Raw genomic sequence first — 27,114 nt, 5'->3', positions numbered from 1 at the left:
TGTCCCAACTCTTACCTTAATCTGAAAGGCAAAAGCAACCTGTTCTGTGCTCTTGGCTTAATTTGGTAAAGCAATTCTGTGTAAAATGGTTCCAACTAGCAAGTCTTGGGGTTTTCAATTTTCTGGAGCTTGGTGTGAATTCTGTTCTTTTCTGCCACTGGCTTGTACAGTCAAGTGCTTAGACAAGTTCATGTGGCACAACCCAGGAGGCTTCAGTGTTTCAATTAAAACAGATTTACAGCACTGTACACTGCTGGAGGTCACTGTGCTTGGCAACATGCAGTCCCAGTCTCACTAAGGCACAAGGTCTGTGTGTATTTGGTGAGAAGCATTTGTTCCCCTAACATCTCAATATAGGGAATGTCTGGGTTTTGGCTTCTGCTGTTGCTATCGGTGCTGATTTTTTCAGCTTTGAGAGTGTTTTGGTCTCTCCCCTTGTGTAAGGCTGCAAAGATCACTGCTGCCAGTTCAGTCAGAGCAAAAACAATTCCATATTTGTTACTCTGTTTGGGACTGGTGAGAGATTTGTTATGGGAGTGCTTATGTGTTCTCAAGGGCTCGTTAACACAGCAGGGGTAAGCAATTAAATTACTGCCTTTCAGGTACATTCCACCCCTCATCTGGGGAAAGAGTGGACATATCCAGACAGCTCTTTATGGAAAGATGGGGAGAGTGAGATCACCACATCCATATGGACTTCGCAAGTACCTCACGATGCCAGATGGAGCAACAGCCACCTTTGATCTCTTTGAGCCATGCTCTGAGCACTGCACTGGAGGTCAGTCCAACAGCTGCTGGCAGCACTGAGCTGCTAACCTTGATTCTGTGCTCTGGGGGACAGATGAGGATAGAGCTCTGGCTCCCATTTGGCCCTCAGAAAAAGCAGATTTCTTTTTTGAAACTGTCAGTGTTGAGGTCTTCATCGTACAGTGCTGCACCAGAACAGTTGCTGTTATCTTTATTGCTGAAGAGAATCTGAGCAGTGCTTTTCTAATGAGATAATAATTCAGTGGCTAGAGCTGGTAATGTTGGAGCTTTGCACATGAGAGTTACAGTTAATTTGAAGTGCATATGATAATCCTGAATGTAATTTACTGTGCTTACTTGAATTACAGCAATTACTTTCTTGGTTGATGAAATGATATCTTGTTAAACTAGTGAACAGTGTCAGCAGATCAAATATCATTAGATTAGCCACAAAGTAGATGATGGTTAATGTCAGCTGATCAGAATGTCTGTGCTTAGCAGAGCTTCATTTGGAAGATCTGTATTACACCCAGCTCAAGAGGGGAATGAGGGGGAAATAGCATAACCAGTCTACTCAGAGTGCTGGGCTCCACAGCTTCCGCACCCGTCACAGTCACAACAGGCTGTCAGAAAGGAGAACATGTGTAACATCAAAAATGCCCTTCAGATGGAAGAATGTACTCTTAGTCTCTAGGCAGTGTCTGGAGATCTGTTTGCACAGCTTTCCCTGAAGTTAAAACTGTGCATCTCCCATAACATGAATTACTTTTTCACATCTGTAGCACTAGAGCTGCTGGTCTCCTGTCCCATACAGGATTTTTGGCAGACTAGTAGGAATTCTAGCTTGCTTGTGGTGTAGGTGGTTTCCCACGGATCTGAAATGAAAACCTTCTGACTCTCTTAATTTGCATGAAGTGACATTTACTTAACTTCCCTCTCTTTCTGAGCGCAGACGATGTCACGATGGTGATCTGCCCGGGGATTGCTAACCACAGTGAGAAGCAGTACATCCGCACCTTTGTGGACTATGCCCAGAAAAATGGGTACAGATGTGCTGTCCTGAATCACTTGGGAGCCCTGCCAAACATTGAGCTCACTTCACCACGGATGTTCACCTATGGTAGGTGTTTCGTGGCACCTGGGGAACTTAATTTCAAGCTCACAGAATTTTTAGGGATTGATCAGGATAACAGAGCTGCTGTATCCCAAGGGGCACAAAACAGTTTTGTGCTCTTTCTTAAGAATTAAACTGAACTTGGCTGGGAAGAAGAGAGGAGGCTAATACTAAGTTCACTTTTGTCTCTTCTGCCAGCTCTTACACATGTGTTCTCATCAAGGAGGCAGGTTTTTGTAAGAAGACTTTTTTTGGGGGGGAAAAAAAACCCTTTTGAGCCTACTCAGAGCCTGTCAAAATTATTTTAGAGATAGTGAATTTGCCAGTGTCATGGGATGTGAAACAAACCTGTTTCTGAAGGATAAATGCCACTTCTGAGGCTTTGTAAAATGCCAGCTGAGAAGAGTTTGTACCAGCCTATCCAGAAAGTAAATTTACATCTTAGGAGGGACACCTGCAGATTTGCTCCTGGGTGTAACACAAGTCAACAACAGCAGGAGTTCAGGATAGGAAAGTAAAGCTACAGAAGTGCTGTTGCTTAATTGCCATGATTATGGCTCTCACCTTGAGCATAAGGAAGTCTTTCTTAACCTAGAAATTGAAAGGAATAAATAATTTGAAACTGTGTCAAGGGTGACTCCAGCTAGTCTTAATTGCCCTTTTGGTGAGTAATGTGATCTTTGTAGAATGGGGCCTCTTTGCCTGTGACCTAATCTGCTTGTTCTGAGCCCTCATCTTCCTCTTTATTGTAAGTCAACTGTGTGTTTAGCAGACTTGTGTTAAGTTTTATTTTTTAAAGTTAGCTAAGCTGCTGCTTAGATTTCAAATTAACAGAGTATTTATCTTGAACAGTTAAATTGTCAAAACAGAAATACTGAGATGCCAAGTCTGGCAGACAAATAGGCTGCAATGCTTTGTTGCTTGTTTTAGAATTAATAAATATACTCCTCTTTGGGAAACACTTCAGGAATACCAGATACCCTCATTTGTAGTGAGGCCCTAGGCTGTTAATAGCTGCAAGACTACCATGTCTTGAAAACGAAATTTGTCCTTGTTAAAGCATTTGCTATTTTGATACAAGTTAAGAGTTTGCTTTCATGGAGCTTTACTTCAGGCCTTAGGGTGTTACTCTTTAGTGCATCTCTTGAGACATCCCTTTCTGAGTCTTTTATAGCCTTGGAAAGGGCAAAGAATGCCTAGCACTTCCTTTGAATAAGACAGTAAATCATTTGGCAGAGCTCCTTGTTAAGTAAAGTGCCAGCCAGTCCAGTAGACTTTACTCTGCCTCCTACCCAAATAACTCAGTGCCCTTTCAGCTTTGCTGCCTTCCAGGCATACTTGTTGAGGAGCAAGTAGCCTAAATTTGGGATTTGCTGAATCCCAGCCTTTATATCAAGTTTGACCTGTTGCTTTTCTAGTTTTGAATTTCTGAGCTGCCCTGAGATCACAAAGGTCAAACACTAAAATATTTTGACTGCTGGCTTCTTCCAGAGGAAAGCAGAGCAGCGCAGAATTTGTTGTTTTGAAGATCACTCATTAAGGATGTTCACAAGGAAGTTCCCAAGCCCTCCTGAAACACTCAGCCAGGAGCTTGCTGTTCCATTGAAGCAAACACACCCTGGTGCTCAGAGTTTACTCCACAGCTTGGTAAAGAGTCTGATGTCTGCTGAGGATGGTACAGCTGGGCTGGGGGCACCCTGGACCGGTGTTAGTTTAGTACAGGGTGGAATGCTGGACAAGTTCCACAGGATAGAGCTGAATTTCTGATTCTGGACAGGAAGAAACATCTGGAGTTCTATTTCTGTTGTTCATGTGATGCCTTCTGTGGTTTGCAGCCTTAAATCCAAAGGGAAGGTTTACAAGCTGCATAAACAGTTGATACCAGTGTACTAATGCCATCATTACTGCAGCTGCTTCTCCCTGTCTCCTTTTCCCTTGCTCACAAGCAGGAGAAAGAGTTGTAGGTACTCAGATTGTTGTATGTGTGGAGGCCTTCAAGTCTGTCAAACAACTGGAGGATGCCAGCACTGCCAGAAACTGGATTCCCTCAGTGCCTGCAGCCTGTGGGATGCATGTGGGTGTTTGCTGACAGTGGAGCAGATCTGTACAGAGACACTTAACTCTTAATGTGGGGATACCATGTGTCTTTCAGGGAGCTGCGGTATTTTTACCCCTTCACTGGTTACAAAGGGTTGAATGTGTCTGCTTAAAACTCTTCTCCCTGATCCCAGAGATCACCTGCTTAGTCAGGCCCTGCAGCAGTCTGCTGGGAACTCTTCCTGACAAGACACTCCCTTTTCCTCCCCACAGCAGTGTGGGTTTAGGGATCCATGGCAGCCTTGCTGAAAGCAAAGGAGCAAACTGCATTCCAAATACCCCACTTCAGAAGTGGCAAACTGCCTCAGGAAAGTGATGTGTGCTGCTGTTGTGTAGTAATGTCAAGCCCAGAGTTGCTGGACTCTGCTTCTTAAAGCTGTTTTAGAAAGGAGGAGTTTTGATTGTGATGTTAACTGTTGCCATGATCTTTAAGCAACTCAATTTCATCTTGCTTTGGCACTCTGTCAGAACTAAGCATGAGCTAAGCTCCACAGGACTCACAGATGTATGAACACATGTGAGTCTGAGCTATTAAAACCTTAAGGCTATTGAAAAGTCAGGAAGGGCAAAAAACTGAATTCAAAGCACGCAACTGAAGCTTCAAGTGAGAATTAAATATATTGGAAGATATTTTTTTTAACTTTGTTTTCCTTTTTAGGATGCACCTGGGAATTTGGTGCCATGGTGAATTCCATCAAGAAGACCTACCCTCAGACCCAGCTGGTTGTTGTGGGCTTCAGCCTGGGTGGAAACATAGTGTGCAAATACCTGGGAGAGAACCAGGCCAACCAGGAGCGAGTCCTGTGCTGTGTCAGTGTGTGCCAGGGCTACAGTGCTCTGAGGTGGGTCTGGAGCCTTCTCCCTGCTACTCTCTTCTGGGAGTGCAGGAGTGGGCTGATCTTTGCAAGAGCAAGGTGAAAATGGATGTTTCTCTCGTGCTGAACTGCTCTGACAGACTGTGTAGGTTGGCACCCTCCTGAACGAGCACCTGGAGCTTTGTTGATTTGCAAGCACAAGTGAACTTTGTCAGCAATGCAAACAGGTTTTGTGTACTGCATGTGATGCTATCTCACGGCTACAGTGTCCTAAGAGGAGGCATTCCCTGGGCAGTCCAGGTTTAATTAACCAGGGCAGTGTGACCAGCTGCAGTGCTGAGCTGATGCCAGGTTTGCAAGCAATAGTTTACACTGTCTCATCACCCTGAGAAATATCCCATGCTTCATAATAGCTTGTTTGGCTTCAGTGTGCAGTTTCATCTGGCAGCTCTTACCTGGGGAGACTGGAAGGACACAGCACAGTCTGTCAGTCTGTGCTCCCTTCTTAGTATATGTCACTGAAAGAATGCTGTGGGCTGATCAGGGGATGGAGAGGTGCTTGCAGCTGTGTTACAGGAGTGGGGAAGGCAGGCAGGAAAAGTATTGTAGCCCTAAAGTCTGAAAATATTAACGTGTTCTCACCTGGAAGCCAAGGCTGTGGCACTTTAGGAGCTGTGATGGCTTCACTTCCATGTACTGATGGAGGGTCCAGGCACAGCAGTGCTTCTTGAAAACTGGACTCAACTAATATACTTTAACTTTTCCATGTATGCACAGCTAATGAAGATTAAAACACTAACTGGCTAAGCTGCTGTTTTCAGTTTTTTACTGTCTGTGCATATGGGCAGTTGCTAAGGTAAATTACTCTGCAGTTTTGAGCCATGAGAGTACTTACAAGGCAAAAGGGACTGTTGAGACTCAGGTATTTGGGTCAGGATCTTTTGGGTTGGTATGAATGGTGAAACTGTGGCAGGTCTGTGAGGGGCTTGCTATGGAATTCAGCCTCACAGCCTGGTCAGGGTAGCTGGACCTTTGATACTGATGATACTCTGCCTGTGTAGGGACCAGTTTGTTATTCAGCAGTCTGGAGATACCTTTTATGCATCAGGTTCTTACAGGTAAAAGCAAAAAGCTTCTCTGGAAGCACTAAGATGTGAGTAAAAGCTTGATGTGCATGTAATATTCCAGCTATCTAATCCCTTTTGAGGTCAAATGTGACTACTGCTAAAAAAGTGTATAATCTGCTGCTAGTTCACACCCTTAAAATCTGAACAGATGCTACAGGAACAGCTGTTCTGTTTTGTTTCAAGCAAAATGTTCTTAGTTGTCCTGGGGTTCTGGCATAGAGCACAGAGCATCCTTTTGAAGCCAGCTCCTTAATTGCAACCATCAGACAGGGTTTGCAGGGATAATACCTGGCTGAGGTCCACTTGGTTCATCTTCTCCAATTATGCAATATTGTATTCCTGATCTCAAATGCTGTTGTGAGTAATGCTGTTATGCTTGCATGGCAAGGACAACCTGATTAACAATTCTCCACTTGGATATTTGTGTGGAAAAACTAGCTGGGTCTTTTTTTCCCCTGAGTTTAATGCACCCCATCGTGTGGGCTGTGTGGATTATTGAGCTCTTGCCTCCACCTGCTGGGTAAAAGTCTCCTAGCAAACCTCCTGCCACAAAACATCTGCTCTGTATTACTGGACAGCCAGCAGGAAGGCTTTTCAGGTCTTGTGTCTCCCTAATGTCTGCATCTGCTCTAAGTGCTAATTAGCTGGAGAGCCACGGGAAAGCAACATCTACTGAACAAGAGGAAGGAGGGCCTTGTGCCCTGGTTATGAAAGTGGGAGGGAGGAGGTCCAGAGTACCTCTGGGTAGAATGGTGAAGCCTTTGCCTACCTGGGCTTGGTCTGGTGCATTAAAATAGCTGGCTTCAGCCTTCAGGGCTACATGGAAGTGGATTACCCTGGTAATATGGCCAATTAGTTTTTTTTAATACTGGCTTGTCCAGCATTTATTCCCCAAATAACTTTCATAAGTGAAGGGAAAAGTTTTAGTGAGCAAGGTGAACCAAGGATCTCAAATAGAAAAGCCTTTCCAGAGCACCAGCAATACTAGGATCTGCCAGAAGAATGAGACTTTTAGTTTAATGGGTTAACACAGAATCTAGGGAATGTGTTCCCTGAGGCTGTATAGGGACAGGTCTCTTTATTCCTTAATCTCTGCCTGCATAGGCTTGATTCTGCTTCTTTATCTTGTGGAATGCATCTTCACCATAGCTACAGGCTGTGGGGAAGAGCCCTCAGCTCTGAAACCTGGGCAGTCCTGAAAATGCTGGAAGCTGCATTTTTTTTTTAATGCTTGCAGCTCTTCATATTAAGAGTAAACCACAGGAGCTGCATAGAAATGTAGTAGCTTTAACTTCAGACATCTTCTAGTAACTTAATAGGTTTCCTTGGAAAACCTTTTGTGAAGAAAGAAATGTGAATTTTCCATCTTCCTTCATTCTCTTGCTCTGACACAAATGTGGTAGGTATAGCTTGGCTAGACAAAAAGATGTAATGGATTTTTCCTTTTTTTTAATCCATACTTTCCAGCATGGCTAATTACAAGAAAACAGCTTGCTCCTGCCTGGTAGGGGACTTGCAGGCTAGAGCTTGGAAGGTCATGCTAAATCTACAGTAGTTCTCATGGTATGTTAATGTTTAAGTGGTAGGAGAGCTTCAGTAGCTGAAACTGCTCCCAGCATTCTTCAGTCTCTCAGTAAACGATCGTGTGTTCCCTCAGTAACAGCAAACCCTGCTAGGAGTAAAGCTCTAACCTGCCCATGACCCTGCATTGCAAAGGAGTGCTGGTATCTGGCAGAGCTCACACAGCTCTGCATGGCTTAAATTCTGTTTAACAGCAGATAAGCTGTGAAGTGCTCTTGTGCTTTGAGAATAGGTAAAGGCTTCAACTCAGATGCTACTCCCAGCTGCAACTAGTATTTATTCCTACAGTTCCTGCCAATGAAATGAAATAATAATAGTATCTGTACATATTGGAAACATCTGCACAAATTATTTCCTCTGCAGAGCTCTATTACACAATAGACAACACTGTTGAGCAACAGGTTTTAGCTCTTTCCTTGAAAGTCCCGTTATGTAAATTGCAGTCAACTTGTGCAAAGGGATACTAAAATCCTCTTGTCAGTGTTATGGATCTTGATTGATGGCTCTTAAATGCTCTGATCAAAAGTGCTAATTGCATTGGGCAAGATGAAACTGCAGATCTGTTTTCTAATACTAACAAACTTCGTCAAAGTGGAAGTCATTTCCTGGAAAAGGTTAAGCTGTGGCTGGGAAGGCCGGGAGGTTTGTTTACACAGCCCCCAGGCTGCCATAAGATGTTAACAGTGTATTAATCTGATCTTTCAAGAGCTCCATTAACAGCTTTGTTTGTTCTGCGCTGTGTTTTTTCTAGGGCACAGGAAACCTTCATGCAGTGGGATCATTGTAGAAGATTTTATAACTTCCTCATGGCAGACAACATGAAGAAGATCATCCTTTCTCACAGGTACTGCAGTACATCACTTACACTGACAGTATTGATTGGGTCAATTGCTATATTGGATTTGTCTGCCTGGTCCTTTAAAACAGGACTCCTGAAAGGTTTAGCACAAGCAGAGAAGGTGAGCCCATGTCAATCTCATACTGTAATATATGTGAAGAAGCTTTGGTCATCTTATTAGAAGAAAGACATTGTCTTTTTGTGTTCTATGGAAACTTGCTTAATGAATAAACAAGACATGCACAGGAAAGCATTGCAATTAGACTTCAAAGTGGAGTGTTCTGCATCTGTTTCACTTCTAGCCAAAGAATTCCCTATTGAAGGAGCCTCTTGTTCTGCCGCCTACCTGAGGTAGGACTAATCTTCGAGATCTGCTCTATGGAGTTGCTGCTTATCAAATAAGCAAATAGTCAAACCTGTAGCTCTGGCTTCTAGCTGTTCCTCTAGAAAGAGCATGTAGCCAGCAAAACACTTACCATTGCTGTTCCTGGAGTGCAAGTGTACTGTAGGATCCTTGTGCTGCTGCTGCTGATCCGTGGCTCTTGCATAACAAATTTGTGTGCTAAACAGGTGACACGCTCATGTTGGGTATTTTCCCCATGAAAAGTACTCTGGGTGGTACTTTCCAGGCAAGAAAGAACCTTATCTGTATGTATTGGAAGTTGCCTGACTGAGGGGAAAGGAGGGAAATATCCGAAGACCTATTTTACTGGAGGAGCATGTGTCACTTCAGATTCCTGGCTCTTTGTTTACACTCCTGTGCAATATGAAACACTTGTAGGAGAGTAGCCAGTGTAGGATGATCCACATAATTCATTCCAGGTTTACAAATATTTAGACAACTTGAACAAATTTGACATGTGGAGTTAGGTAAGCTCCCATTAAAAGGTACTTAAATTCTTAACCCAGAAAAAGCCAGGGCTGACTTGAAGGGAAGTGTGTTAAGTAAACTTTTTCCATAATCACTTATGCTCTACCTTGCCCAAATCAAACCTAGCCTCCCTTCTGCTCTGCCCTGCAGCTGCCTCTCAAAGGGAATAAAAGTCCCTTTCCAACTTGTTTTGTTCTGTTCATTAGAACAAACTTCTTCCCTAACAAAGAAACACATCCTCCCTTGAGGGCAATAACCAATTATGACAAGTGTCCATAGCAAATAGCTTTCTGCTAAGGTAATAGTCTGAGGGATTTCTGTGTGTGAGGTAGCCTGAAGTCTGTGCTGGGGGCTTTGGAACCAAATGGTGCAGGAGATGCTATGCCCAGCATTGCTGGTGCTCTCACCCAAACCACCCACAGGTTTGGTCTGAAGCCAAAGAACCCCTCCCTCTAACCTCTAGTCCAAACACCCTCAGTGCTCTCTGGTCTGGGAAGTTTCAAGAGGCTCCTCATGCAGTTTTTCAGTAGATAAGGAAAACATTTTTTCCTATGAAGAGGCTGCTAGGGTTTATGTTTTGCTACAAAGGTAAGTGGACAAATAAGCTGTTCTTGCTGCCAATAAAGCCTCATGTTTATGTAGCCCACCTATAATCTTATCTTGTCAGATTGGGTAAACTCAGTTGTCCTTGAACAGGTCATGGTGTTGCTGCCCTTGTGTTATTTGGATGTAATTTTCCATGTCATTCTTCCAGGCAAGTTCTTTTTGGAGATAACGTGAAGAAGCCACAAAGCCTGTTAGATGCTGATCTGGGCAAGCTCTATACAGCAACATCACTTATGCAGATTGATGATAACATTATGAGGTATGAAGGGCAATTCTCTGCTCCCCTGTAGAACTCCAAGTACCTTCTCTTCCCTGTGCTGTTCTTGCATGCCCCTTGCTGTGCTTGTAGGAGTCTGCTGAAGTATAGTGAACACAACTTTGAATTCTGACTTGCCTCCACATTAAAGAAAACTTAGCAGAGGAAAAGTAAACCCAACAAAAAGCAACTTACTATTAACAGTCACAGCTTCTTTAAAACTATCCAGGAGGCATTTATTTATTGGTAGCACCTGAACCTGCAAGCCTTCACTAAGGTAGGAAGAGGCCAGCTCTGCTCTAGCAGCAAAAAGGGGAATGTGGAGAGCAGCTCAGAACTGCTCATGGATTTCCTTAGCTCTGTTTGAAAAATCTTCTCCCTATAAAACACTGCTACTTTCTCAATACACAGTAGGGCTGGCTGAGATAATGCAACCTTTTTTATTTGTCATATTAACACCTAATTAAGTGCTCTGCTTTAATAAGTAGTAACCTGTTACTGCCTGTGTCCTTGACAGCAACATAGCACTTTAAGTGGCAGTGTTCATACCATGGCATGTTCTGTATCAGGCATTGACCCCTTTTCAAAATAAAGCTTTAAAGTGTTAGCTGAAACGCTATGACACTTCTGGCAAACTGGGAGTATAGTTGGCTGCTTATAAAAAAAAAAAACATGCCTTGAGAAATCTCCCTGCTTGTCCCCCATCCTCGAGGGCTTTCTAGTTTGGATTGACAGTTATGTTGTCCCTTACATTAAAAAAAGGCACCTGAATATAGGCTTACTGAATTCTTGGTTTGGGGTGGTGTGAAGGGATTTGGCAAAGAAGTGGAACCACAGTGAAGTCTGGGGGACTTGTCCAGTAGGCTTGAGGTTTATAAGCTGTGCTGGGTTTGTATTTGAAAAGACTTTCAGGGAAAGATGAACAAGATCCTAACTTTCATCTACATGTACAATGTGAAGTTGGATGTTTTAATAGAAACACCCTGAAGGCTGCTGGTCTTCAGTTTGCATGTTTGACTTGCCTGTGCTCTCAGATTGCTTGAGAAGGGACAAAAATCCATCAAGGCATCTGTTGCCAAAGGGTTTTGCAAAGAGACTGGGTATTAAAAAACTGTCTGTGGAAATGGAGGCATCATTCCTCTTTCTGTGTATGTATCCTCACTTAAAAGCAGTAGTGACATGGCTGAAGCAGGTGATATTAATGACAATCTGCTCCATTTCAGGAAATTCCATGGCTACAGCTCACTGAAGGAGTACTATGAAGAGGAAAGTTGTCTGCAGTACTTGCACAGGGTAAGCTCCTGCAGTGTTCTTGCACTCTGGAGGGAAAATACTCTGTGTGTTGTTGAGACCTGTAGATGTCTTAGCTGGATTTTCAGAAATAATCAGGCACAGTATATTGGAGTGGGATTTCAGATCTTGCTCCCTCTAACAATGGGGCTGAGTTCTCTAGGCTCTTAAGTGCTTATAACTCTGGCAGGTGGTAGCACCCAAGAGATGGAGATAAACATTCAGCTGAACTGCTCTGAGTGTATGAGGATAAAGTGTGAAATGGCTGCCTGCACCTTCAGGGAAGAAAGCTTGCTGGATACTGTGGAACAGAGTCAGGACACTGACAGGCAGATGCTTGAGCAAAGTTTTGCCAAAGTGGAACTGAGATCAGTTTCTCCTTTTTCTGCTGAACCAAAGAATGGAGATGTTCCAAGGGAGTTTCCTGGACTTTAACCAAGGTGTCCATAACAGAGCTGGCAGTAGCTGCCTGATGTGCAAAGCAATGCAGAGCAAATAAAAAGGTGTAGTTATTTTAATTCAAAGAATGGGGACTCAGCCTGTTTGCTGTCTTCCTATTTCTTGCAACTGGGTTAGAGGAAAAAATTAACTCTGAAATATAAGATCTTTATTGCATTAAACTAAAATACTTTTGCAGTGGGTAGACTGACATTCAAATACAAACCCCTTTCTTAGTTGTTTTTTTTCATTTTGTGTTTCCTGATGCAGATCTATGTTCCTCTTCTGTTGGTTAATGCTGCTGATGACCCTCTTGTCCATGAGAGTCTTCTATCAATTCCAAGAGCTCTTTCAGGTATGCTGAAACAGTCTCCTCAGGCTGTGCATCTTTGTGTGCTTACAGCTTGCTTATCACATCATAATTCTTGATTTCAAAGCAGTTTGACTTGCCTCCTTATATCTGTAATGCTGTGGGAGGCGTGCTAAGCCTCTTTAAAGTCACCAATTGCTAGAACTAACAAGGCTAACCCTGAGCAGGAAGAAATTCAGTCTTTTCAGGCACCTGTTGCTTGTGTTGATAGCAGCAGGTTACTTTCTTGGATGAAAAAAGGTTTCCTCACCTCTCCATTGCTCCCTGGGATTTAGCAGGAAGATGGGTGGTGGTGGCATGAATCACAGATAAACATCCCCTGATGAAATGGGGCCAGTGGATGCCTGCCTGTGTCACTTGGCACTGAACTGGGATCTCTCCCTTGAAAGGAGTTGAGCTGTCTGTCTTCAAACAAGCAAAAAGGTAAATTATCTTTAGAAGCTCAGAAGAGGGAGCTGCTGCTGCTGCTTCATCACACAAAGAGTGGGTGTACAGGGAGGGAAGCAGAGTTCATTCTTTTCCTGGTCAGAAGCTGTGAACAGAGAATTTATCCCCAGCTGCTTTCAGACAGAAGCAAGCACAGAGCTTTTCACTGTCCATGCAATAAGATGGTTGATGCAAACACTCCTAGTTCCAGTGGATGTGAGTTAAAGGTGCTCATTTTTAAAAAATGACCATTCTTACAGCAACACAGGTATTGCTGTTAGGGCCCAGCCAGCAGCATCTCTTGAGCAGCCTTTGTCCTGGCAACTCAAGATGCTTTCATTCTCAGCTTGAAGATGTTAACCTTCTGGAACTTTCTGCCTCTTCTTTTACAGAGAAAAGAGAGAATGTCATGCATGTGCTGCCCCTTCATGGAGGCCACCTGGGATTTTTTGAAGGGTCTGTGCTATTCCCAGAGCCTCTTACCTGGATGGATAAGCTTGTGGTACAGTATTCCAATGCCATCTGCCAGTGGGAGAAGACAAAGCCTCACTGCTCAGACAGTGAGCAGGCTGTGTCTGGCCAGGAGTAATCGACCCAAAGACTCTGGATCACTTCAGTGTATCTCCCCCTTTGGGAACATCTTGTTCCCTCACCTGCTGCTTCAGGTTTCCATTCTCTTTGATATCCTATGGCTGGGGTTTGATCACCATGTGTTTTTTCCAAAATGGAGTTAAAGCAGAGGTTAATGTCTGGACAGAACCTCTTTGGATATCCAGTCTCATGAATTTGTAATTTACTGCTCTGCTTGAAGAATTGGGTTGCTGACTGTAGCTTGTTACAGGGCTACAAGCTAAAGACTGCTTGCTTTAATATAGCAGAAGTTTGACATGTCAAATCTCTTTACCTGCTGGTCAAAAATGTGATCTGCAGCATTTGTTTAGGTGTAGATGATGGGATAACTGTGGCTCTGTTCTTTGTCTGGGTGCTGGAAAATCCCTGTACCAAGCCACAAGCCAGTGAGTAGTTCAGTCTGTAAGCCACTACAGTTTGGCTTGGAAACACAGATGCTTGACTGCGAGTGTAGTGTCAGCTTTGCACCATCTCAAGGGAAACCTTTTAGTACCTAGGAATGCACTTGCACAAGTGAATCACTTTAAAAATATTCAACCTTTCCATGCTTGAGCTGTCAGTGAATTGGGGTGGCTTTATGCTGGGTTTCCAAGAGAAAATGCCAGTTAATGTTTCTGTGTAAACATGTTCTCACTCCAGGACCTGATCAGTCACCTTCTTGTCATCTTTGCCTCTTTTTAAATACTGTTATCTTTTCAGTACTGGATTCTTTGTTTGACCTGGGGCTTTTTAAAGCTGTCTCTGGCTTCCAAGTGGAAACTTGTGATTAAGAATCTGCAGGATTTTTTCTGTGAGCTCAATTTGTTTGAAAGAATATTTCATGGACGGCTGTTGTACTCTTAGGGATTAATTGGTGGGGGGTAGGGAGTATCTATTTAGATTTACTCCCCTTATGTCAGGGTAAATAATACCAAAATTCTTCCCATTAGCTTTCAGAGCATCAAGTGAGTTTGAGACACATGACTTGCCTTGCAGTTGATGTGGAACTAGATGTCTCCAGTTCTGTGCTCCTGAAATGACATCTTTGCATGGCTGACTACTTCCAGATCTGTGTAATGCTGTAGGATTGTTGGCTCCAGTAAGACACTGGGCTCTTTCTCACTAGAATGTCTTTTCCACAACCAGACATCCCCTTTTAGTTTGAATGTGCAAAGTGAAGTGTGAAAGCTGTTTGCAGGAAAGCTGGCTACTCACCTGTACTTTTCCTTCAAGTGGCAGTTGTGATCTGTGCCAAGACAGTTATTAAAGGAAAGCTGTCCCATGACAATCTGGAGACTGAAACTAGTGGTAAAAATCTTTTTTCCTTACTGTTTGTTCTGTCAATATTGTAGTGTCATTAATCCATCTTAGGATTTTTTTATCACAATGTCAATCAAGTTCTTTTTCTGTCACACTATCCTCATCAGCACTTTATTGCTTCAGCCTTGGTCTGTGTTCCAGGCACTTTAATTTATAGCTTAAGGGTGAAACAAGCTGCAAGACTTCAGTCTAGTAACAACAAACCAGGGGAACAAGCCTTCTGGACTGCCCTGTCCCTGAACTTCAGTAGGCTGAGTAGGTGGGGTTTCATTTTAATAAAGCAATAATTAACTGTTGTAGCAAAGGTGCATTGTCATATCAGGAAATTCATTTGCCTTAGGCCAAACACCTTGGCCTGTGATCCACAAACTGTGGATATCTGCACATTCTCCTAGTTAGTAAATCTGGGTTTCTTTTTTTCTTCAAAGAGAAGATGAAACTAAGTAAAGCTACAGTAAGACTTGGCTGTGCTTGTGGCTGTTCCTTAAGAACTATTTTAGGGCATCAGTTAGCAAGGATATTCTTAGCTGATGGATATCTTGTCTCTGTGTTATGCTCTTATTCATACTGCATCACTAAAGTATGTCATAAAAGACATTTCAGGTTTTTTGCTTAAGTAGTGTTCATGTAATATTCATTGGGTATGACTTAAATATCTTCTCACTTCAGCAGAAGTGGAGTGTAAACAACACATGTACACATCAAATAGATACAGTATAAATTTAGGTGTCTAAGTCTCCCAAAATGAGGTGAGCAACTGGGCAGTTCTCAAAGCAGCAGGAGCTATGGCTTTGTCTAATCAAGTAGAGATTTTTCTTTAAACTTGGAGAGCCTTTCTGAGGAGTGCTCCTTCCTGCCCCACAACCCAAGCCTTCATACTTCAGAAGTGCCAATGCTGTGGACTTTCTGAAACTCTCAACCACAGAAGTACCATGGGTCTCTGTCTTGCTCCTTTGCCCTGTTTTTGCACTTGAATCTAAAACTGTTCAAATCACTTGTGATTTGACTGAGTCTGGCTTCTTTGGGGAAGGGCAACTTCTGGTGTGGCTTTTTTGTGCAAGGTTTATGGAACTTGAGGTTCAGCTTATTAAGCCTGTAGGTGGAAGCACTGTTTAAAAAAAAAAGAAGACTATTCGCTCCATCTCAACAAATTTGATGCTTCTTTCAAAGCAAGACTAGTAGTCAGACTTGTAGCAGTCACTTAAATGTCTTGGGGAACTAGGCAAGAATTAGCTGCAGTTCATGTTATCTAAAGACTTTCAAATTATGTATTAAATCTTGCTGCTGACAATGATGGATAATTGATACCAGTGACACATGGGACTTTGTCCAGTCCTAATCTGAAATACTCTATCTCCCAAAATAAGGCAATACTCGTGTTGTTACATAGGCAGGTGGTCTTTATTTGCCCAGTGAACCCAGCCTTAAATGCAGGCTGAATTTTTCAGTCTTAGAGGTGAAGTCTTTCATCTCTTGTCAAAACACATGAGGCTGCTGAAGTGTGCACTTGTAGATCATTGCAGTGTGGTCTGATAGAGCAGTTCAAGATTACAACATGGCGAGTCTGACATATGCTCTGCTTAGTTTCAAACTGGGATTAGAAAAATCATTAGGAGAGCTCTTCCACAGGTAGTTTCATGGTAAACACATTTTCCCCATCACTGAATGTAAGTAGCACTTGAACATGAATCCTGAGGACCCTCTCAATCAGACAGCAACTTGCAGAACTATTACTCTTTGATGGTTAGGCTGGTCCAACCATCACCTTTGCCATTTTTCTGGAGATATCTGAAGATGGTAAAGAAGCAGCTCAGACTTGCTCTGACTGAACACAAGGAGCTTCAACTTCCACTAAAAGAGCTCTGCCAGCATTTTGAATTGTCCCTTTGTTAGCTTCTAAATCAAGGTGGTTTTGGGTGGGTCTGGCAGTGCTGTAGTTGCACTGTAAAGGCAAACACTTGAACTTCCTGCAGTCCTTTTCCTGAGTGTTTTTCTGCAGTCCTGTTTATGAAGATATGGGTTACAAAGACAGGGCATTAAGTAAAAATGTTAGGAGCTCTTAACTCCAGTACTGAATTTAGCCAAGCTACCTGTGTGTCATCTGTCCTGGGTCTGTCACAAGTTCCTAGACCACAGCCCTTTGACACGTGGTGCCTTGCCCTTTTCCTCCTCCTCCCTTGACATCAGCATATCTAGAGACTTCAGTAACAGCTCTGTCAGAGCTTCTGGGGCTTTGCTTTTTTGGTAAATGAATTTTCAGACACTATGGCTGAGACACAGCGGTGATGCACACTGTACAACTGAGTGCTGACTTAAAGGACCTTTGTGGGCAGCCTACAACTGGCTACAGTCAAATTCAATGCTTAAAATAACAATGTACATAAGGAGAGGATCACTTTCAACTCTGCTCCTCTAGCAGTAGGGATTGAGTCAGAAGCAGGGTTTGCTTTGCTTGATGTGTGATTTGTTATCCTGCAATCTCAAAGTTTTTGTGTCTATTAACACTCCAGCAGCGTAGCTGGAGGTAGATTGCTCAAGTGGCTACATCTTAAAGGAAGGATCAGGGAGTACCATCTTCAGGACTTAATTGCCAGTTTAGTCACCTGGATTGCTTCCAAGTTTTTCTGGAAATACTGTGCTTGTCTGGAACTTCAGTCGTTTTTTGTGAGACCAGAGGAGGCCTGAGCCTTGTGCTGCCTATGTAAGTAATCTTTTGTAAAGAACATCTTGTTTCTGGCTTGAGTCATACTCCATGTGTCTGTATCCCTTATGTGGGTTGGTTCATTTGAAAGGTGCTGGAACCACAGTGACTCAAATCAGTGTCTCTTTCATGACTTCTAGGTAAAAAGCAAACAGCCCTTTTTGGTGTGAGGACTTTGATTTTTCTCCAAGCTTAGAATACCTCAGAGCAGCACCAGCCCAAGGGAGGGTGCCCTGTTACTGTTCCCTCTTCTCACTGGGAGTGGGAGTGACACTGGCCTGGACTTCCTCAGCTCTTAGGGGAGCTTAGTGCCATCAGTGAGTCAAAGCAGTTCCCAGCTTTCCATGCTGTGCTGGAAGGGTTTCTGGAGTTACCCTGAACATCTGTACCAGGTGGCACAAAGCCCCTTTGCTTTGGTCTGACTGACAAACTTCCTTTGTAATCAGAGTTCTTGCATGATGAGAGAGGAGATACAGAATTAGTCCCAGACTCATTTTCTTCTAGGATCTCCACTACAGTTCTGCTGGGATGTTGACCCTTCTCATGGTTCCTGCCAACTGGATAGTCTTTAAAATAAAATGAAAAAGCCAAATAAAGCCCATTTGTATTTGATATAACCAAATCTTACTGCTTTGCCTAAGTCAACAACTTTCCAAGAGGGCATATTTTCTTGTGTTACATGACAGCTTGACTGTAATTCCCAGTGACAGTTCTCTAGCTATTCTTGAGAAAGCATAACCTCTTTCTCTGAAAGTTCCTAGCCAAAAAGGTGCTTGGGAAGAGGAGACCTGTGCCCTTGTTTTTCTCATACAACTGTGTGAGAACAGGCAGAGTGACTTCCAGTGTTCTTGGTGAGCAGTTGACTATGAAAATATTTTCAATTTGGCAAAATTATTTTCTGTAACTATCTCTAAATTCTGCCCTGAAGAAGCATGTATACTGAGACACCCTCCCTGCTGCCATGTTCTGAGTCAGATTCTCTGGAGCTGAGAGCTGCAGGGGAGATGATTTGCAACTAGCAATGCAATTTTTCTATATCTGCTGATGTTTACCTTTAAAATTATATATAAATATATATAAAACTGTCTTTGATTTTTTTCTTTAATTTTTGTTCTTGTGTGGTGTAAAATGGAAGTCATTGCAAAACAAAATGTAATTTTGTTATCTTTGATTCAGTGGGGTTTCTTTATTTAAAAATAAAGGACTTATTGAAGTCAGTGCTACATCTAGCAATTGTGTGTGAAGTTCTGTATGTTGGCAGAGGCTCTCAGTCTTCCCTGAGGCCCAGCTTGGGGAGCTGGCTGGGGGGAAGGTGATACAAGCACTCGTGGTGCTCAAGCCTTTCCTGGTTGTTTTTGTCTGTGATGCCACTCTGGTGGAGAATGGGTATAGCATTGGCTTAAAAATACATCTACCATGAGACTACTGAAAGAGTTGTTTTTGCCAGTGGAATAGAATATCAGTTATTTTTCCCTATGTGAGAGCAAGTGTATTTCCTAATCTTTTTGCTGTTGGCAGAAGAAACACAAACCTGCATCTCTGGCCAGGACAGTGACATCTTTGAGCCTTGGCCATACAAAAGCCCTGCCAGAAGGACTATTCACCTGCCCCTAACACCTCACAGTGTGTGGTTTATTATCTACAGCCCAAGGGAGAGAGTTGAGGGAGGGCAGCTGCACTGGGTGCTCTGTACTTCATCTCTAATTTATATTGGCCATTTTGAATTAGCTGTTAGATCCATTTCAAAACTCCCTCCTGCCTTGGTCACTCAGCTCCCAGCTTGCTGGTCCCCATCAAAGCAATCTCCTGGCTGACAATTTCACAGGAATGGTGAGCAGTGACTATTGCAGTCCAAATCCCAGAGGCAGCAGTGTGATGCTCCTGTCTGTGTGGGTGGGTTTTTTTCCCCTTGTTCTGTCTCCACAAGCTGCACTTGCTGTGCCTCCCAGGCAAGCTGTGCTGTTGTGTTTGCACTGGCCTGATTGTTGCAGGGTTGTCACAGGTGGCTTCCTTGGAATGGCTGCAGGTACAGAAAGGAGCCAAAGGAGGTGGAGAGGTGCCTTTTGCTCTGTCCCTGGACTCTTGGCACAAGGTTGGCACAGCCTCAAGCTTTGGGACTTGCAATGCATGGACTCCCCAGGTAGCTGAGGCTGGAGCAAACAGCTCTAACCCCAGACAGGCTCTGTCCTCCCTGTGGCTTCAGGGCCCATGTCCTGTTTGGTTTGAACCTGAGTAGTGCCCTGATGAATGTGCACCCTCCAGCTCAGCCAGCTTTGGATGGGGGGCTGATCTGGTTGATGAAAAGAAACTGTGTGGAGTTGGGAGCGGGGACAGGACACATAGTGAGTCCAGGCTCAGGGAGAAGGTACCCTGGGCAGAGACCAGGAACTTGTTCTCTGAGCCCTGCTGCTGGCCAGGGGTGGAGATGGTCTGGAATGGGTGTTCAGTTGGCTTTTTGGAGGAGATGCCCTGTTCATGAAGCAGCACTGACTCCCTTGCCTGGGACAGCTACTCCTCCCTCCTCCCCACCCGAGCAAGGTGTAATTAGTGTCAGGCACAGCTTGGTTGCTGCACAGGTACCATCCTTTGCCCTCCATGGTGACTTTGGTGGAGCTTCCCTTCATAGTGCAGTGCTAGGAGGAACAACTTGTCTTTTGATTGTGTTGTGATTGAAATTGATTGTGATTTAAATCCATCTCCTAGTCTCAATGGCTGCTTCTGTTCTCCTCCCTGCCCAAGCAGGAATTAGGTAGAGATAGCTCCACCTGGCTGGGTTTCTGTTTGCATCTGTTTTCCCTGCTTAGAGCAGATAACAAAGAACTGGGGGTCCTTTCTCAGGCACAAAAGGGACTTGTTCTGGAATGCAGGGAGGATGGAGATGTGCAGTTCCTTGGTCCCAGTGCCAAAGTGTAGTCAGTGATGAGAGGACAGAGGTCTCCTGCCAAACACTGGCACTCCTGATCTCCTCAGAACCAGCAACACCACCAGTGCCCAAAAAGCTGTGCCCTGTTCCTCACCATAAGGGACTGCAGAGCTCTGCTGTTACACACTTTATTTCTCCCTCGCTGTAGCCCTCCCTTCCCAGAGCAGACACTCCCATCCTCCCCTGGCAGCTCCAGGAAGTGCTGTGGGAGAAGGCTGGTGGCCTTTCTCCACTGGCTCCAGAGGGAAGGATGCTGTGCCTGGGAGGGACAGCCTGCTGCCTGGAGTGGGGACAGGAGGGACAGGCTGGAACAACGCACCTGGAGCGCCTCCACACGAGCAGTCATCGATCCAATGCTACAGGAGGGGGGTGGCTGGGGTTAGAGGGCCACCCCTGGTGCTGGGGTACAGGGGAGGGCAGCAGGCTCCTGCTTTAGAGAGCCGTGTCCTCGGACTCGATGCGGGGCCCAAAGAGCTTCTCTGCGGTTGCTTTGCCGTCGTACTTGGGCAGGTTCCCACCAAAGTCTGCTGGCAAGATGTCAGCGTCGATCTCCTGGTAGAAGGATTCCAGCTCCTCACCGTGCACAAAGACCTGGAGGGAGCAGAGGAACAGGGCAGCTCTTCCCAGCTGCTCCGTTTTACCCAAGGACATGGCTCTGCCTGCAGGTCCTTTCCCACACTCACCCTCTCCAGCAGCTTGCTCTTCAGGAACGGTTTGACCACGTTGTAGGTGGTGGTGAAGTACCAGGGCTGGTGGATGAAGTGGACGGCCTTGAACCGTGCTGGGAAGGAGTCCTAGGATCCCAAACCCAGACAAAGATGGTTACAGATGGTGCTGTCCACCCAGATCTGAGCAGGCAGCAATGGACACACCAGCTTCATGTCCCCTTCTCTATTTGATGGCCCCTTTCTATTCTGACCCAGAGGATCAACATCTTGGCCTCAGGAGCACCAGGGAGCTGGAGAACCTCCCAGATAGCTCACTGCTCCCACTCCATGAAGGACCTTCCCTGGGAAGAGTGTGTCTGGCCTTTGGTCCAAGGGCAGAAATCCTGGCATGCCTGTGAGTCTCCATCCAGGCTGGGCTGAGAGGCTCATGAGGAAAGCATGCCCGTGGATGCTGCAAGGAGTGGTAGTACTGCTTCTGGTCAGGCATTTGAGAAGGCAAGGAGACAGGGTGGGAAAAATTTTGCAGGATTAAGCCAATTAGCTGGGAAGGCAGGGAGAGGGTGATGGGGAACAGCATCTCTTTGATGCTTTTTCATTGTTCCAGCATGGTGGCAATTCCAAATCCTGCTAGCCCTGCCACCTCCTTTCTCTGAGCTCCCTGCTTCCCCAGGGTCCCCTCTGCCACTGCTGGGTGCAGACTTTGGCTCCTCACCTGCAGCATGTCCACCATCTTCTTGAGCTCGGAGGGTTTGATCCCTGATGCCTGCTGCATGGTGAAGCCCTTGAAGTTCTCAATGATGCAGAACCCATTGATCTGGGTCTCTTCGTTCTCCAGCAGCTTCTCCAAGATAATGCAATAGGCACGAAGGATCTAAGGGAGAGGAGACACAGGTTTCACCTCCCACAGACCCTAAGGGTACCCAGGAAGAGTCCCATGGAGTTATCCAGGGTCTGTTGGACTCCAGCCTGCTTGTCACAGGCAGCCCCCAGATTTCAGAGCAGGGAGGGGGGGTGCCCACATTCTCTTTTCACCTGGTGAACATCAGATCTGGATCAGTGATACACTGAGACCAGATTCAGAGCTGAGCAGAAAAGGAAACTGGGAGAAGCTGTGAGTTACATGCCTGGAGACCTCTCTGCCAAGAAGCCCTTTCCATGCCCTATGCCCCAGTTTCCTCCTCTGCCCTTGATTTAATGGTGTGGTGCCTTTCTTCAGTCCATGTTACATGGGCTGGGGGATGCACACCCCGAATTTGGCATGCACCTTGCACTGCATCCCTTGGGGTGCACCCTGCTGTCCTGCATCCCTCAAAGGATAAATTCAGAGGGCTACAGATTTGCTTCCACCTGTATAGCCAGACAGATGCATGTGTGTGTAAGGATGCTGTGCTCAGACATGCCAAGCAGGACAAACCCAAAAGCAGGACCACTCTGCTGTGGGAGCAACCTCTGAGTTGGGCTCACCTCATCAAAGGTGATCTCCTCATAATCCCAGTTCTCGATGTTGAAGAGCATCACCACCCGCCCGTACTTGTCCCTGCTGGCCAGGATGCCAGGGTAGCCAGCCTCGATGGTGCTGCGCACGGCCTCGGCGCTCAGGTTGTCAAAGAGCTCGGGGTACTGCTGGCGGAAATTCACATAGCCTGGAGAGAGGCAAAAATTGGGATAATGGCTGCTCAGCTGGCCTTGGGAAACTGGGGAGCTGCCAGAGATGGGATGGGCTGGTGGTGGTGATGGTGATGGTGAGGGGTCAGTGCTGAGCCAGAGAGCTGTGGAAAGCTCTGCCTGTATGGCCCACGTCTCCTCCAGCAAAGGGGGAAGAAGCTCAGCAGCACACCAGCCCCACCATGCTTGCTGTTATTCCTCCCCTTGCCAGAAGCTTCCCACACCTGCTTTCTCTCCAGCACCTCAACAAGTAATAAAGTTCCTTCTCCCTTCCTCCCTGTTTGGGTGAAAACCCCCTTCTACTCTCTCTTGGCACCCTGCAGGCACAAAATAAGGAATTTCATCCTGGGAAAATGCAGGCACACAAAACAGCTCGTCTGAGAGCCAGCACTGATAATTACAACTCATTATCCTCTAAACTGACACAAAGAAGAGCAGAGCTGGAGCCAGACAGGTTCCAGTCAGCATCCACCCTCTGGGCTGCCGTTCTGCTCTCCCTCCATCCCTGTGGGTTACTCTCAGTGTGAGGAGAGGGTGCCAAAAGCACCCCAACCTGTCCCAGGACCTGTAGGTGCCCCAGGGGTGCAGAGCCCCCCAGGCATCATGCTCAGAAGCATTGGGAGGGTGCAGAAGTGGCTCCTTACAGGGTACAGAGGGGGAGTGTAGGGCATGTACAGAGCATGAGGGTCTCAAGGGGATGCAGCCCAAGCCAGCTGGGTTTGCTGCACAAATGAAACCATCACCATGTGTGAGGGTTTTTTGCCATTTTTGTTGGGGTAAATTTGCAAGGAATGGGACTGTCCTAGTGCTGCAAGATGCTTGGTGTCACCCTCATTAATTTCCTTCTCCATCCCCCAAGCCCCTCAACCTTGACTTTTTCTATTTATCCCCACTCTTCAAACCCTGACTTTTTCTATTTATCCCCTCTCTTCATTCTCTTCCCATGTCAGGGTCCTGCTCTGCCAGCACAGCCCAGTCTGGGCTAGGAGGCACCAGCACAGGACTGGAAGCTGCTGGGGGATATGTACCCTCATTCTCAGCCACCATCACAGCCCAGACCCCTTCCCACCTTTCAGCAGGTCATAGGCTCTGTGCACATCAAACTTGCGAGCACGGATGAAGCGGAGCAAGAAGGAGTCATCCTTCTCCTGCACCTTCTCAGCCACCTTCTGGCAAACGTCCTCGCCGCCCGCCCGCTCCTGCACCAGCTCCCGCAGAGCCTTCACTGCCACCTCCCTCTTCTCCTCCGTCTCGTTCAGCTCATCCTTTGCCTGGGAGGAGCAGAGACAGGACCCAGTGATGCCAGGCACACATTCTGTAACACCCCAGGGTTGTGGAGGAACCCAAAAACTGGGGGAGGACAGTAAAACTGCATCCCAGCATACAGAGGGTAGGGTCACTCGAGTCCCCAGCTTGGAGGCATTTCGGTAATGCCTCCAATGCAAGAGACAGTCGAGGGTCTCCTCTGGCCCCTGAGGAGCTGGAGCCTCAGGCTGCACCTGCCCCTCGTTCCCCAGAGCCAGCTCACCTTCTGCAGGGTGTGTGGGGGGATCTTCTCACACCTCCCAAAGACGGGGCCGTGGTCCTTGGTGGTGAGGCGCTCCAGCTTGGCGCGCAGGGCCTGCTCCTCCTCCGACACGATCCGAAATGTGCCCGTCTGGGGGGTGGGGAGAGGATGTGGGGGGTCCTCAGACAGCCCCCCAGCTCCCTGCCCCACTGCAAGTCTCCTTGGGAGCTTGGGAAAGGGGAGAGGCTCCACACATGCACCCAAGGGGTGCAGTGGGGTAGGGATGGACTGTGTGCTGCTCGGACTATGGTGCGCCATGTGCACCCCATCCCAGCACTGCAAGGAGGGCACGGTCAGAGCCCAGAGGATGGGGCAGCGTGGGGACAGTACTCACAACTGCAGACATGTTGTCCTCTGTCTTCTGTCGGCAGCAGGACACTGGCAGAGGGAAGAAGGAATCAGCATGGATCCAAAGCGTCTCCACGGCCTCGCTTACACCCCATTCCCTGCCCATCCTCCAGAGATGGGGGCAGGAGTGAATGTGCAGAGCACACCCCCAATCCTCCTCAGCTCCATCACCTACTGCCTGCATCTCTGCCTGCAGGAGGCTGAGCAGCCTGGAGAAGCACCAGGGATGTTTGCAAAAGCAGCTTAAAAATCTTAAAAAATCATCCCTTCATGTGTTTTTCTCATTCTGCCTTTCCTCTTTGGGCTGGGGGCATCTCAGACCACCTTCACATGGGCAGAGCATCCAACTCTGGCCAGGCAGCCAGCTCATCCTTTTATTTCTAATACCAGAAGAAATAATATTACCAAAATAAATACTTATCCCTGAAGTATTTTTCAAATTCTCAGGTCTCAGTGCTCCACCAACTGCAAGGCTGGACTATAAACCTCTCAGCATCTTTCCAACGCAGTCTGGGTGAAACACCTTGTTCCCATCCATAAGGAGCAGGGCTGCCTTCAAACTGCCTCCAGCATCTACCCCTGCCTGGCTGTAGCACCAGCTCCAAGGCTGTGAGGAATGCTTGGTTCCAGCTCAACCATTTTCCAGGGGCATCCTCTTTCCTTCCACCTCCTGGGAAAGGGATAGGCGTCCCCTTGTTCCAGGCACTAAAACCAATTCAAGCTCTGGAGGTGCTGCGTTGAGCGAGGGCTGGATGATGGTCTTCAACGTAGTTCTTTCAGTTGTAAAATGTCCTGGATACTCACCAGGAAGAGGAAAAGCTGAGCTGTCCTCAGAAGGTCAGAGCACAGAGCTGAGATGGATGCAGGGATGGCGAGGCTGGAGTGGAGCAGCAAGGAAGCCGGGTGAAAGCTTTGTAGAGTCACCGGGTTGGGATTAGACCGTCACAAGGCATCAACTCACTGCAGCTTTGTAATTAAGTCAGCCCAGCCCAGGAAAGAAACCCCATTAAAACATTACAAAAGGCAGCTGAGGAGAGGGAAGGAGGGAGCTGGGGTTCCACCACCAGCCGGAGCGTGCGTGGAGAGGCGGGCTGGATGCCGGACCCGATTAACAAAGTATAAAAGCTCCTTGTTGTGTAACTCGCTCATTAGCACGGGCAGGGGCAGAGGCAGGTGGTGGGCAGCCTGCCATCCCGGCCTGCTCCCCGGGGTGAGCAGGACAGGTCTCTTCCCCAGCTTCTGCCCCAAAAACCCTGGCAAGGTCCTGCTGTGAATTTGGCTGCGTGGGCAGGGTCCGACTGCGGGGATGGGTCTGTGGCAGAGGATGCTCCTGGGGCTCTCCAATTCCTCCCCTATGAGGCCTCCCAAACCAGCATCCAAAAAGGCCCCTTTCAGCTTTAAAAAATACATAAATAAAAAGATTCAAGCAAAATTTCTCCAATGCCCTCAAGTGATGATTAACTGTTCAGAGCTCTGGGACCTGGAACCCATTCCATCCCCAGGGAGATGCCACACACCCATAAGGGAAGGGAGCACTGGGATGTGGGAGAAACAAAGGTGACTCCACGCATGGATGCAGCAGGATGGCAAAATGGGTTTTCTGGGATGCCCCAGCATGCTGAAGCTACAGAGGGTGGGAGAGCCCTTACAGCCCTAGTTCTTTGGGTCAAGGGCTGTGGGAACTGGGTGGAAATGTGGTGAGGATGGAGCTGTGCTCAAGCCCAGGAGAGGAGCTTGGCCAGGCTCTTACCATGATGGGGATTTTGGGGAGGTGGCAGGGCGGGGCTAAGCACCAGAGCAGGGCTGAAGGGGCTTACACAAGGCATGTTTTGTAATGCCTCTGGGATTTACGGATTTGGTTTCCACACAGGCCTGTCCTGCGAGCAGAGCTGAGACCCCCATGTGAGGAGGAGGAAGGCACGAGACTCCAAATAAAAGGCACGGGTGCTGAGGGAAAATTCGGACCTGTGCCAAAACCCTGAGTAGTGCTGCTGTGGCCAGAGGCACTGAGCACTGCTCTTCAGGGCAGACCCCTAACCCTCCCATCCCTATTCCACATCAGCCCTGGTGCTAGGCTCAACTCCCTCCTACAGCTCGTTGGACCTTGGTGTGCAGCTCAGCACAAGATAGCGCACAACAGGGGTACATCATGAGCATGGGGTTTCCCAAACAGACCCAATAAAGCTCTGTTGGGGTGCCAGAGAGAACCTGTGATCACTGGGCCACCTGGCCAGCGTGGTCATCATAGGTGAAATAGTTTTGCAGACACACGTACAACCCCTGGTATCATGAAGTGCGTGTCTTGTCCTGGGTAAACGGACACCCTGATGTCCTGTGACAGATCCCAAAGTGCATCTCTCTTCCAGGCCTGGTTATCCCCCTCCCTCCCCACAGCCCCACGTCAAACCCGCTCCCCTTGCTCTACAGCATCAATTCTCACTCCACGTGAGCACGGGGCTTGTGAAAGCTCCCACACTGTGCTGGCACCGGATCCTTTGGCCAAATCCCGCTGCTTAAAGGCGGGCTACACCTCCTGGTACGCTGAAGGCCACCCCTCATGTCCCCTGGAATTAAAATTACTCAAATGTATCTGAACCCCACGTGGATGGCACTCACTGCTGGTGTGGGGTGCCCTGAATGGGCACTTTGTGCCAAATGCCCCTTGTTATAAATATATATTATGGTATCGGCATTTCACAAATATTAGGGTGGATACTATATGTGTGGTGTTGAAATG

The 27,114-nt window shown here is 46.6% G+C and overlaps 2 protein-coding genes across 3 annotated transcripts in view; one reads left to right on the top strand and one right to left on the bottom strand.

Moving 5' to 3' along the window:
- The window catches only part of ABHD2 (abhydrolase domain containing 2, acylglycerol lipase), a 38,204-nt gene extending 19,769 nt beyond the window's left edge, over window positions 1-18,435 (top strand). The window contains exons 4-11 of the mRNA XM_033070529.1: window positions 603-778; window positions 1,700-1,867; window positions 4,617-4,800; window positions 8,233-8,325; window positions 9,945-10,055; window positions 11,276-11,345; window positions 12,051-12,135; window positions 12,969-18,435. Of these exons, the coding sequence (XP_032926420.1) occupies window positions 603-778; window positions 1,700-1,867; window positions 4,617-4,800; window positions 8,233-8,325; window positions 9,945-10,055; window positions 11,276-11,345; window positions 12,051-12,135; window positions 12,969-13,165 (1,084 nt within the window). The 3' untranslated portion in view covers window positions 13,166-18,435. The remainder of the gene's footprint in view (window positions 1-602; window positions 779-1,699; window positions 1,868-4,616; window positions 4,801-8,232; window positions 8,326-9,944; window positions 10,056-11,275; window positions 11,346-12,050; window positions 12,136-12,968) is intronic.
- A 1,808-nt stretch (window positions 18,436-20,243) lies between these two features.
- On the bottom strand, window positions 20,244-25,974 carry RLBP1 (retinaldehyde binding protein 1). Of its 2 annotated transcripts, XM_033070528.2 has the most exons (8): window positions 25,182-25,973; window positions 24,364-24,407; window positions 23,991-24,119; window positions 23,532-23,733; window positions 22,262-22,440; window positions 21,510-21,668; window positions 20,813-20,923; window positions 20,244-20,720 (listed from the first exon to the last, which is right to left on the bottom strand). In XM_033070528.2, exons 2-8 carry the CDS (start codon window positions 24,373-24,375, stop codon window positions 20,562-20,564), a joined length of 951 nt encoding a protein of 316 aa, XP_032926419.1. In that variant the 5' UTR covers window positions 24,376-24,407; window positions 25,182-25,973; the 3' UTR covers window positions 20,244-20,561. The 2 variants fall into 2 exon arrangements, with proteins under 2 accessions (XP_032926419.1, XP_032926418.1); XM_033070527.1 differs by having other exon boundaries at window positions 24,364-25,974.
- Between the last annotated feature and the right edge of the window lie 1,140 nt (window positions 25,975-27,114).

This window comes from Catharus ustulatus, chromosome 12 (assembly GCF_009819885.2).
Source record: "Catharus ustulatus isolate bCatUst1 chromosome 12, bCatUst1.pri.v2, whole genome shotgun sequence".
NCBI classification, from domain to species: Eukaryota; Metazoa; Chordata; class Aves; order Passeriformes; family Turdidae; genus Catharus; species Catharus ustulatus.
This window is presented reverse-complemented; position numbering and strand designations above follow the sequence as displayed.

Excerpts from the sequence above, each read along its gene's own strand:
- RLBP1 (XM_033070527.1), bottom strand. The coding sequence starts at position 24,561 with ATGCAGGCAGTAGGTGATGGAGCTGAGGAGGATTGGGGGTGTGCTCTG. Across the intron at positions 24,120-24,363 it reads AGGACAACATGTCTGCAGTT|ACGGGCACATTTCGGATCGT; the intron begins GTGAGTACTGTC and ends CCCACCCCCCAG. Across the intron at positions 22,441-23,531 it reads AGCCTATGACCTGCTGAAAG|GCTATGTGAATTTCCGCCAG; the intron begins GTGGGAAGGGGT and ends GCCTCTCTCCAG.